At 34.1% G+C, this 13,144-nt stretch overlaps 1 protein-coding gene across 4 annotated transcripts in view; it reads left to right on the forward strand.

Moving 5' to 3' along the window:
- Positions 1–13,144, forward strand: part of ATAD2B (ATPase family AAA domain containing 2B) — a 73,882-nt gene that overhangs the window by 53,810 nt on the left and 6,928 nt on the right. For all 4 annotated transcript variants that reach the window (XM_034432198.3, XM_034432199.3, XM_034432200.3 and 1 more), the window contains 5 exons: positions 2,031–2,190; positions 2,894–3,016; positions 7,694–7,831; positions 11,311–11,994; positions 12,904–13,004. In XM_034432198.3, the coding sequence (XP_034288089.1) occupies positions 2,031–2,190; positions 2,894–3,016; positions 7,694–7,831; positions 11,311–11,994; positions 12,904–13,004 (1,206 nt within the window). The remainder of the gene's footprint in view (positions 1–2,030; positions 2,191–2,893; positions 3,017–7,693; positions 7,832–11,310; positions 11,995–12,903; positions 13,005–13,144) is intronic.

The following is a 13,144-nucleotide window of genomic DNA, read 5'->3' on the forward strand; positions in this document are numbered from 1 at the left end:
AACATTGCAGACTAATTTAGTCCAGAGTCTGGAGTTTGATCCTGATGGGTCAAGATTGACTCAGCCTTCCATCCTTCCAAGGTTGGTAAAATGACCCAGATTGTTGGTGGCAATATGTTGATATTGTAAACCGCCCAGGGAGTGCTGTAAAGCAGGGGTCCCCAACCATTTTATGGCTGCCAAGCCATAAAGGTTGGGGACGGGAAACTATAAAGCACTATGGGGTGGTATATTAGTCTTAAGTGCTATTGCTATGCTGGTCTGATTTTTTTTTTTTTTACATCTCAGAATCCTGGCATTTTAACAGAGGTATATACATTTACTAATTTATTTGAATTTATAATTTATAATTGCAATTGGGAGAATATCAGTGCTGAAATCAGGATGAGCAAGAAGCAGTATTGTAGTCTACACTAAAAAGCAGACTTTTAGGCTAAAAAGGAATGGGTGGTAGAGTTCGTTAGAGTTCTTTTTTAAAAAAAAATCCAGAATTCTGCTACTATATTTCCCAGCACTCTACTTTAAAATGCATGTCTTTTAGTTTGGTGGGTGAGGTTAGAATGACTCATTCTAGAGTGTCTTGTATTTGAACCCATCTGGTTCTTGAGAGTCATCTTGAGAGTTCTTGAGAGGCACTGACCATCAGAGGTATTTTTAAGCACTGAGCCTTCTTGCTTGAATGTCTGATGTCATAAAAAGAAATGGTAGAATTTTAAAGAATGGTGTGTGTTTAAAGGGTTACATTATTTTGATTAGTAATCATAAAGAGGTTGATAACAGATGTGGAATGGTCATAAATCATAACGGGAATGAATCATTAAAGTGTTCCGTTATATACTGCTGTGTATATTGAGCCTGACCCAGTTTAGAAATTTTTTTCTTTTGAATATTATATAACCAAGAGAAAAACATTTAAAGAGTTCAGCATAATAAACTTTACATTAAAATCCTGGCATGTTACTGACATTTTAAGATTAACTATTGCAAATTTGTCCTCCATTACACAAAGACATTTAATTTTTGTTCTCCTTTTCAAAACAATGAATAAGATTTGGCCCAGATTTGTTAGTATATAATTTTCTTTTGAGAGGATGGAATAAATGGATTAGATTAAGAAGGCATTTTCCCAAGTCAGATTTCTTGTTTTGTTTGTGCTATAGGTTTGTATTTTGCTTGAGTTTCTTGCATGTTGTGTGCATTAGATTCTACATCCTTTTAATACTTCTCCACATTATAATTTTTAATTATGAATATTTCTTTTTGTAATTTCTACACGGCCTCAAATATAGAATCTGCATAGCCCTGTAATAATTGATTTTTACAGCTTTTAAAATAAGAGAAATTATCTCCTTTCCTTTCTTTTCTTTTCTTTTCCTTTCCTTTTCTTCACTAATATTTTAGAGTTATTTAAGTTATGTATTGGATTAATACTTTGGACACCTTACCTCTAAGTAGGCATTGTATTTTAAGAATGTTTATACTGAGCACTGCTGTTTGTGCAGAGATCCACAAATGTTGACCTAATTCTCCTGCCCCCAAATCAGAGTATATAGTAATGTGGATCTGTCACGAGTAATATGGATGAAATTTCACTTTTTTCCTGATTTTATATCATAGCTTTGCCCCATAATATGTAATGTCTCTTGTAGACTCTTCAACTCTCGTGATTCTGTTTTCAACTGGTAATGTAAAATGTATTTGCTAAGTCTTCTAAATACCATAGAAATATATGTGAATGGGCTTCTTTAATATTTGTTTGAAGTCTTTTATTCGTATGCTATACTTTTGATTTTTTTAAAAAATACTTGTTTTATACAAAACAAGATGACTTCGGTATAAGCAAATATTTAAATTGTGCCAGAGTAAATGAATTTCAGAGTGAACACAGCAGTATAATATATTGATTATATCAATGCTAGTTGTAACCTTGAGGGTTCATGTGTTTTGAATTGAACATTCTGCAGATGTAAATAAGCTGTTGAATATAAGAGTTATGATAAATCTGTGTCACTCTTGCATTTTTATTATAGGTTTCAGATTATCTTGAAGTGATCAAAGAACCAATGGATCTTTCTACAATAATAAGTAAAATTGATAAACACAACTATTTAAGTGCAAAGGATTTTCTAATAGATATAGACCTTATCTGCAGCAATGCTTTGGAATATAATCCTGATAAAGATCCTGGAGGTAAGAAAATATTATTTCATCTTTTGCTTAAATATGAAAGAATATTCTAAAGGCAGTGGTGGGATTCAGCCAGTTCGCTCCACTTCGGGAGAACCGGTTGTTAACCTTCTGAGCAGTTTGGTGAACTGGTTGTTGCAAGAAATCATTAGGGCAGAGAACTGGTTGTTAAATTATTTGAATCCCACCACTGGGGGTAGGTGCTGTGGGAAGAAATAGAAAAAAGATGGGAGAAGACTAGAATAGACAGGAGAAGTAGGAGAAGGTAGGAGAAGGCATGAAATGACAGACGAGTAGTAACAAGGTTAAATTCACCAGGCCAACCGTTAGTTGCAAGCAACAACTGATTGTTAGGCTAATCTTCAGAGGCATTCCTCATTTTCAGCTTTGGTTTTGCAGCCAGTGACGCATCTCACTCATTTTCTGCTTTCTTCTGTTATTTTTTTTTTTTTGTGGGGGGAGGATATAAATTGTCTTTCTATTTACATTATATTTGCTACTTGATTCATGCTGGAAATATGATTTCTTTAATCTCTGTTAATTGCAGTTTGATGTACATGTATCATTTTTTTCTATATACCAGTACTTCTATATACCTATATACCTTCTAGGGCAAAAATTATTAAAAATATAAAAATCAATAAAAAGGTATTTGTGGTTGTGGTGTGTTATGATACTATAAAGTTATATTATACTCATTTTATAGATAAAATTATTAGACACAGAGCCTGCACTCTGAAGGATACGGCACATGCTATCATTGCTGCTGAGCTGGACCCAGAATTCAACAAAATGTGTGAAGAAATTAAGGAAGCAAGAAAAAAACGAGGTATTGTAATCCTGTTTTTATTCTATATTATTGCTATGGCACTGAAAATATATAAATGTCATTGAATTCTTGATAGACTGTCTCTAATTAACCTATTGTCAGAAGAAAGAATTTTTGAACTGCATTGTTTTTTAATTTACATTATTTTGATTTGGAGAGTGGACCCTTTAAGTCCAGTTTGTAAATTTAATACTGTTTGTATAGTCCCAGATTCTCAGTTGTTAGTGAAATATTCATTGGACACCCATTATAAGAAAAGTTTATATGCACAACAATGTGTTTTATTCATCCTTCTCTCCAGTTCCTTCCTTTGAAAAAGGATATATGGATTCTAGTTACCTGAAGTCATCAGACAGAATATTTTTAATACTAATTATTTGTAATAAAAGTTGATGAGGTTTGTTCAAGTCGCTGCTGGAAGACTAAGCAAATTAATAATCATGCTTATTTCAGATGCTACCTTAAATAATGGTTTTAGAATACATGAATCAACTTGTTAGTTGAATATTTAAATTCAAATAACTCCAACATGCAGGAAAAAAAATCAATTTGTCTCAGGAAATGCTATTTATAAAACACAAAAATGAGATGTATCTCTTTGGAGTAAGAAATCTGAAGACTGCTGCTGCATTGTACCCAACTCAAGCATTTCAGTAGAGTGTTCCTTTTTATATGTTTGTAGGCATTTTTATATGTTTGTAGGCATTTTTGCAGTTTTATATTTTTGTTCCACAAATACTTTTAACTATAGATCCAATTTAAGAATAGATTTTTAACTACTTCCTAAGTGGCTTTTGCAAGACCAATTATAATTATATCTGTTTAACTGATAATATATTTGAATAGATTGTGGTAACGTCTAGCTTTTTCTACAGTCCTAGGCATTGATAGCTATGAATGTATTTATCTGATAAGGGCAGCTGGCTACTGCCCTCTACTCCACGGACCTTCCCAATATCTGTTCCTTTTTGAAGAGTAGTATGTTCTCTGCCCTTGCTGCCTTCACTAATCAGGGAGACAAACACAAAATAATCCAAAGCTTTGTTGTAGTTTTGTTCCTTTGGTTCACAGCAGGTAGCAGCTACAGGCAAACAGCATAATAATTGTTACACAAGCTAGGCTCCAGGAAGAGGCTCAAAGAATTTTAAAATGAACTAGCAATGGCCATTGAGGGGTTATAGAGAAGAGGAGAGTGGTAAGGTCGGTCTCATTCATTATTGAACATAAGCCATGTTTGTTGTATCAACTGAACAACATTTTAACCTTAGGCCATTTAACATACCATGGGGTAATATCCAAGATCCTTCAGCAGAATATGGTGGGTGGAATATATTTTTGCTACCTCTTTCCCCCTGTGTCCTCAGATACCTCTCCAAGGAAAAGCCAAACATTCAAAATGAAAAGAGAGTATACTGTAATGGATAATTGCATGGAAAGTGTTCTTTGAAGGAATCACTTACAAAATCACTTACACTTGCTTCTTATTTTTTTTACCACACAATCTTTTACTCTCAGTTCACTGAGCTGTATGCTCCGTTCTCTTCATCATAGATCCCTGCCACTGGAATCACGGCAAGAAGCATGGGACAAAAGAATACACTTCTGTTCCTCTTCTGCTCGTAGATATTGAATCCTATCAAATGTGTAATCATAGCAGCCTATTAATAATTTGCCATATTTCATTATTAATTACAAATAGTATGCATTTGTAAACATTCTAGCTGTTTTCTATGATATGGGCATTGTGAAACCTCTTATTTTTGCAGGAGAACAGAGATCACTTTATTAATTTTAAAAAGAACACTGGGAGCATTTTTAAAACTTTACAATCATCCATATAAAAGTGTTAGAATTTTATCAGGAATACTGAACAATAGTATAATTAATGCAGTATGCCATCATTGAAACAGGCCTTTGCTCTAAAATTATCAGAACATTTTAGGATTATATGTATGACAAAATCCTGCTTCTAGCGATGCCAATGTATGTGAAGTGAAGAAGATGCAGGTAGTCCTTGACTTACGACAATTTGTTCAGCAACTGTTCAGAGTTACAGCAGTCCTGAAAGAAGGGATTTATGACCGGTCCCATTACAGTTATTACAGCAGTCCAACTGCCATGTGATCAAAATTCAGATATTGGCAGCCTGCCTACACTTTCGATTACAGGACCACTTTAAATCCTCTACCTGCCTATCTTCTTCCCCATCTATGCCCTTTTGCCCCTCCTCTTCCCCCAGCACTCTGCGGTCCCTGATGCCCTACTGACAGTTGCCATATTCTTGCTTCCACTGTTAAATTTTTAATCTCTTCAAAAAGGGTCTGAGGGCTAGTTTTCTGTTCATCTTTTTTAAGCTAACTTTTTTCAGAACTTAAACAAATTTCTTTTGTATATGCAATAAGTAAAGTTTGTTCTTTTGTTTGCCGCTTCTTATAAAGTTCAACACCTTAACAGAGCCCTTTTGTATATCCAGTTAGAAAAAGTTATCCAAGTCATTTTCCTGAGTCAATGATTATTCAGTACATCTCCTTTATGAAATAAGTAATCAGTTCCATTTGTATGCCCATACCTTTCTTCATATCCTCCTCATTGCTTATCGTATTTAAGTCCCTTTCCAAAATAATTTCAAAATTACCCATTACATTGTTCTATCACTTCATTACAACATGCTCTGACTGTTTTATCAAAACGTTTGGCAGGCCAGTATTCAAAAACTTACATTATGCTCCATTCTTTTCTTGATTCTCTAGCTCCCTCTAGGGTCAAAACATGAAGATACCCTTTTCATAGAACAACCCAAAACGATAGTCATTTCCCATGGGAAAATTTCTTCTAATTAATTCAAAGCTATAATTCCAAATCCATTTGGAACCCTTAATCCTCTATTAGCTTTCTAAAATCTATATATACAAAATTTTTAAAATCAAACTTACATCATTTTTCTCTAAGGAGAAGGACATTTATCCAATTAGTATAGTAAAACCTTGCTGATCTGAAGAGTCTTACTCTTTCCAGTACAATTTAAAAAATCCAAAAAATGATTAAGGAATAAGGTTTAGTCAAGTTTAACATCCAATAAAAGATTGCATTACAAGTGTGAGTTTGGTGGAATCCGAATTCTCAGCCCTGACTCTTATAAGCCAACTGCAAAATGGCAGTTTCTGTGATCTGTTCACAAGGACCTGCTGCCTGGAGGGACATCTCTCCTTCCTCCTGAGAGATTTTGCCAGCCTGGATCCAGTCTCCCATTGCAATTCTTCTCATAAATGTTGTCCAATTATCAGCTTGCTACGGCAATTACAGGAAGTCTTCTTCTAGAAATCTTCCTCTTCCTGTCCTGAGTGCATGGTTTCAGATTTTTGCTCAGCCATAATTTCTTATCAATAACCTGAGCATGTTTCTCATCACTCTTGATTGACATTCCCTAAAATTGTAGAAGCAATCCTCCTGAGATGGGGTTGATGGTGAGAAAAGAGCTATAAAACACTTTGCAAGCCATTGATGCTACAGGAGTCATAATTAAAATAAATCTATACTGTCCTTTACTGGAGGCTGTAATGGTGTTTTATAGACAAATAATCCACAAAAAAGCACTTGTGTACATCCTTTGCTTAAATATTAAATAACAGTATATATGGTGTAAGAAAAAAAACATTGAATTGAATGTACGTTAAATTAAGGTCTATTGAAATCAGGGGAATTTAAATTAGTCATGATTTACTTGTCCTATTGATTTCCAAGGATTAAAGCATAATTAATTCACTTCCTGGAGAAGCTAAACAACTTTGAGCACAATTTATTGTCAAAGTGCAATAGTATTTGAACATTGATGGTGCCTTAACAAATAGCATAGTTCTGTCCACTTTTCTCTGTAAGCCAGTATTAACACCTTGCGTAGAACTTACTCATAAGACTTTAGAATTATAGCACAGAAATTAAGCTATAAATCATATAGCCTTGTGCTAGAACCAAACATTTACTCTGAAATGATTGGATTATTTTATACAAACCATCCCATTCTCAGTTTAATTGTCGTGTCCAATATGAGGTTAATATTTTATCCTTGGCATTGTAGAGCGGATTACAGCACAGTTATAGAATGAAGAGAGGTATGTTGTGGGTCCTATTGACCATGGAATGTTGTTGGGCAGGACCCTGGAGCATAGCTTTTCTATTGTTGCCTCCACCCTCTGGAACATCATTCCCATTGAAGTGCAGTTGATTCCAAGCTTTCTCGCCTCCAGAAGGCCCTTAAAAATGGTTTTTGTCAGCTAGTTTGCGGATTCCTGATAGGATGGAGCCTGCTAGGTGGCTATAGGACAATTAATGCAATATACACTCTGTATGTTTTGCTGCCATGTTTTTGCATGGCAGCCAACCAACCAACCAATCACCCACCCACCCTTTGGATATTAAACTTTGTGTATAAGACAAATGAGTGTTCCTTAAAACAGTTTTTGGATAGGTTTGAAGCTATATGTCTGATACTTGCGTTTGTTGGAGAAAACTAAAGTTTCTTGATATAAATATTTTGTGTAAGTCTGTGTTAAGATAAACATAGTTAACTGTTGTGCAGTTTTTAATATAGTATTCCAGCAGATTTCCAAAACTTGGCTGGTTAATGCTGCTTGGATTATTGAAATGTGTTTACCTTCTGTGTTTACCTTCTGTGCACAGGCTTATCAGTTGTAGCAGAGCAAACAAATGCTCATGGTTCCACTGTGCAGAAAACAGAAAACAGAGCTGAAGAGGCGTTCCTGAACCGGCAAAAAAATGCAATGACAGTTTGGCACAATTCTGCAAACAAATGTGCATGTGAGTATTTCAGATTATTTTGTGTGACCAGAAGACCATCTGAGCATATCATGTGAAAGACCCTTTGTTCTTTCGTCCTCCTCCTTTTTCACCACCATTTCTGTCTCTACCTCTTAGATTGTTTTGGCAATAAAAGCAGTTTTATTAGCCTTTTAAAACCTTAATTGGATATATTATTCTCATGTAAGTGGAAGCGAATGGAAAGGCTTTTCAACATTGTTAGCTTTAGACATCTAAGTTTCTTTTGATACTATAGGAAACTAAATTGCTATATTTTACCTATTCATGCAAGTTTGATATCATGTATTGGCTTCTTGTCTGTAATTAACAGTTTTTAAAAAGTCTGGCTCAGGTTCTAGAAAGCTAGGAAAATAAACTGTGTGTTGGGGGGGGGGAGGTTGGCCTTGTAAAAGCCCCAAGGCGCATTAGAATGTCATCATGGGGAGTAGATGATGGTTTTTCCATTGTTAGAGCTTATGGGTAGAATTGCTCAAACTAAATGTGTTAAACCCAAAAGAAACTTTTGGATTTTTAATCTGAATTTTATAAAAAAAAAAAAAAAAGTAAAAAAACAAAACCCCACCATTTTGCCACCACATTTTAGCAGTATGAGGTAAATGGAAGTTGCTTGGGGAGCATAGGCTTTGAGGAAGAAACACTGTGTAAGTTATTTGCATGTCTTCATTTTTAAATAAAGAAATTCAAGTTCTACTTATTTTCTCATTTAAATATGGAAATTGGGAGGAAGCTAATACAGGATCCAATCTGAGTTGGTCACCAAGACCAAAGCTTTATTATTCCGAGCTTTCAGGTTCAAGCTGTAGCACATCATCAGGGAACTTCTCTCCCTCCAGAATATGTGCACTGGACTTTTTCTATACGTTGTATTTGTTTGGTTCCTGATTGTGTGTGGCTTTTAGCTGTTAATTGGAAAGTGGATGTCTGGCTATTAAGTCATTAATTGTTGTTTCCTTGTGCCACACCACAAGTTCACACACACACACATACAAACACACACATGTTGTTAATTTCCTTGCTTATATTTAATAAAAATTATTTGTATTTTCACTCAGCACTGGATGAAATGCACATTGTATATTTTGGGAACTAAAGCATCAAATAACAACTATACTAAATATAAATTTTGCTTAGTTATAGAACCTACCGTAGATTGTTGCTTAATATTACCAGTAGATGGTGTCAAAAGCACATTTACATTTTTGATGTTGTTATTTAATTATTTAGCTCACTTGCCTGACTTTAGGTTATATCTGATGTTGAATTATGACTTGAGCATGTAAAATTGGTGAAACCTCATGGACAGATATTTTGCCTTAAGGCTTGAGATTTATCCTTGCCCAAAGAAAATATTGTAATTTCAGAAATATCCTTTGTAAACAGTGTCCAGTAGCCCATAGGACTTTCAGCCTGGCCCACTTGTTCTAAAAATGTGCTCCCAAAATATTAGAAATACATGCCAACTTTTGTTTCTTTTTTTTTCTTAACATTGCCAACCCATTTTCACATCAGAAATATAGTTCTTTCTTTTGTAGATGACAACTAATATTCTCAAGATACAGAATTATTTTGTCTTTCTTGTTGGCCTGACAGAATACACTTCATGTCTTCTCTTTTGTTGCGTTGCTTAAATTGCTAGTGCTGATTTTAATGAGATACTCTGGTTTATTGAAGAATATATAATTTACATATAGAAAGGTTTGGGTTCAGCTTCTCATAACTCATGATAGAATGGGAGTTTCTTGAAATTCTGAAGAGGTAAGATGAAGATCATTGGTTTTAGAGAATTTCCTAATTGGACTTCCATGTGATAGTAGTCACAATTATACTTTTAGGAGATTCATTCTAATTTAAACTCTCAAATTCTATAATATCTTTGAATCTTACTTTATAAATTAGAAATTGGTTTGGTTATTTGATCCCTGTTAATGGCTTCTTTTTCTCTGAAGAAAAGCTCTTTTAAGTTTCAAATTGCTTCTCCACCCACATCTCAAGATGGAATTCTTAAATAGAATCATACAGACAGGATAATGATCGTTCGTAACATATCAGAGGTTGAAAACCTATCCTGTTTTGCTACACATAAAACATTATTTTTCTGTTAAATTTATAAAAATCTATAGTTGCTTTAAAATAGACACCAAGGCTCTGAAGGTACTGAACTTTGACAGGAATTAATCCATTTTGTTTTATTAAAGAGTTTTACAGAAAGAAAAAAAAACAAATTTTTTTTTTACAAGTATTTCCCCATCCCTCCCTCCCTCCCTTCCTCCCCCCCCCCCCCCGAACTTCCCAGAACAAAATACAGGGTATACAATTGACAATCATATGCTAAACTAAGCTAATAAACTAAGGATTCCTATCCCCCTCTTCACACTTGAACTCCCCTTTTACTAACTAAGCATCAATACTCTTAATTTTTCTATTCATTCATAAGCTATTTGATACTTTTTAGTCCGATATTTGTTTTGAATATAAACAATCCATCTTCTCCATTCCGATATATATCTTTCTTGTGAGTGTTCTTTCAAATATGCCGAAATCTTCCCCATTTCTGCCAAATTCGCTACTTTTAATGTCCATTCTTCAATAGTAGGCAAATCTTCCTACTTCCAATATTGCGCCACCAAAAGTCTAGCTACAGTTATTAAATTTAAAATCAATTTAGTCTGTATAACCATACAATCTGTGATTACACCCAGCAAAAACAATTGTAGAGTAAACTTTATCTTCTTTTTAAGAATATTTTGGATAATCCACCATATTTTAATCCAAAATGCTTTAACCTTTTTACAAGTCCACCATATATGATAGTAAGTGGCATCATCATAATCATATCTCCAACACTTAGATTGTAAATTTGGAAACATACAAGCCAACTTTTTAGGATCTAAATGCCATCTATAAAACATTTTATAAAAATTTTCTCTTAAATTTTGTGCTTGCGTAAATTTTACGTTTCTAACCCATATTTTTTCCCAAGTTTCCATCATTATTGGTTCCTGAATATTTTGTGCCCATTTTATCATACAATCAGGAATTAATCCATTTTTAATTACACTATTACATTTTTAATAATATTCTTTGATTTCTGCTTCATGGATTGGTTTTCAACACATAATTACTACAATTCTATTTTTTTAAAATATTAAAAACTGCCTCCATTTTGTTAATCCACCCTGCAGTAATGATCATTCCGTTTGGGGTAGCAGAATAAAATATTTCTATTCAGAAGTTTGCTGCAATATTTTGCTTGGACTAATGCATGTACAGAGGGGTTTAAAAAAATTTTTTTTAGAATCAAAGGTACCTTGGATGATCTTAATATCACCATGGTAGGTGATATTTTAATATTACAATATTGACTTTATTAATATCTTACTCATAGATTAAAAAGCACTATTATTTAAATATCTAATAATGAAGTCGATTAAATGATACTTTGTCTTTTCATGATACAGTTCGATTGAGAAGGAAATCAAGACGACGTTCACAGTGGGGGAAAGGGATTATTAAAAAGAGAAAAGTGAATAATTTGAAAAAAGATGAAGATGATGCCAAGTTTGCAGATGATGAAAATCAAGGAGACGATAACAAACTCCTGGAAAATGGGGAGCTTGAAGGAAGCATTGACTGCACTGAGGAGAACGGAGAGGAAACTGGAGATCTTTCTCTAACAAACGATGAGTCATCATGTGATGTCATGGATATTCATGGAGAACAGAGACTTGATAATGGGACAGTCGGGAAAGAAAATAGCATTCCGTCTACAGAAGAGAGCTCCAATGAATCCTTGGTAGTAAATAACAAGGTTATGATCAATGTAGAAGAGGGTTCTAAGGAGGAGTCGGGTTCCCAGAGGGACCATCTAAATGGTGAGGCCTCTGAAGGCACACCTCTTCCACCATGTCAGTATGACAAATGTGAACCGTCGAATGTCAGTCTTATTGTTGATATGGGTACACCCAAACAAGGGGTAACAAGTGATGACCACTCTCCCAAAAAATCAGAGGCTTCAAATTATAGTCCGGAAGGAGAACATGTACTACAACAATCTGGTAGTGAGATTTCACAGTGCAGCAATAACGAAAAGAAATCACCAAGCACAGATATGGAAACTAAAGAAACCGAATCAGATAAAGAAGGTACATGAAATACTTTTTGTTCTTTTCCTCATCTCATAATTGAGGTAAATGCAGAATAGGATTTCAGAAATGATTTGGAAGAAATGTTTTTGCACAGAAGCCCCAAAAAAGATGAGCACTTGAATTCTGCACAGCGCTAGGGCAAAATATTTTGCTTGGAATATGTTTATGTTTTGAAGCTGATTTCAAAATGATTTGAATCAAGATTGATTATATATATGTATGTATGTATGTATGTATGTATGTATGTATGTATGCATGCATGCATGCATGCATGCATGCATGTGTCTCTATCTATCTATCTATCTATCTATCTATCTATCTATCTACCTATCTATCTACCTATCTATCTATTTGTTTTCTATCTGTCTGTCTGTCTGTCTGTCTGTCTGTCTGTCTGTCTTGATTCAAATCATTTTTGACCAAGTTTATCTTGGCTTCAAGATACAACGAAATTTCATATCAACCTAGATTAACCCTTTCCTTCCCAACTTCTTTGTTCATGCGTCTCTCCAGTTGACCAGACATTCTGAGGTTTTCAATAAATTATATTAATTTATAATATTATTAATATTTATATATTTGGAAAAACCTCAGAACATCTGGTCAACTGGATAGATACATGAATTCAGAAGAAGTTGGGAAGGAAAGGCTTAACCTAGGTTGATTTGAAATTTCATTGTGACTTCCCCCATTTCTATGGAGGAATATTAGCCTTGATGATGGGTGGAGAAGGAAAATGATGAAAAATAACTAAATAGCCATGTTGTCATTGCCTCCACTTTCTATAAAACAAGTTTAACGAGAACTATTTAAGTCCAAATATTTCCATTTAATAAATTTAATTGCTTGGAATGCAGTTGAATAACATCTTAGAATTATTGTAATCTCATCCATATTTATTTGCAGGTACATTGAAAAATAAGAAACTTCGGAAAACTTTGACACAAGTTCCAGAGGAACAGTTAGACCCTATACCTCCTGTAGTTGTTGACCGTGTCAGGCTAATGGTAAGGTTAACTGGATATACATTCTTAAAGAGAAAGAATTTTGTTCTTTCTCTTTTCTTTTTCCCAAGTATCTGTTACAAAATTAAAAATATGTCCCCTTCTGTTTCACTATATATTAAATGTATTTCATAAAGTCAAGT

The sequence above is a fragment of the Pantherophis guttatus genome, chromosome 1 (assembly GCF_059756535.1).
Source record: "Pantherophis guttatus breed Tessera chromosome 1, ASM5975653v1, whole genome shotgun sequence".
Lineage (NCBI taxonomy): Eukaryota > Metazoa > Chordata > Lepidosauria > Squamata > Colubridae > Pantherophis > Pantherophis guttatus.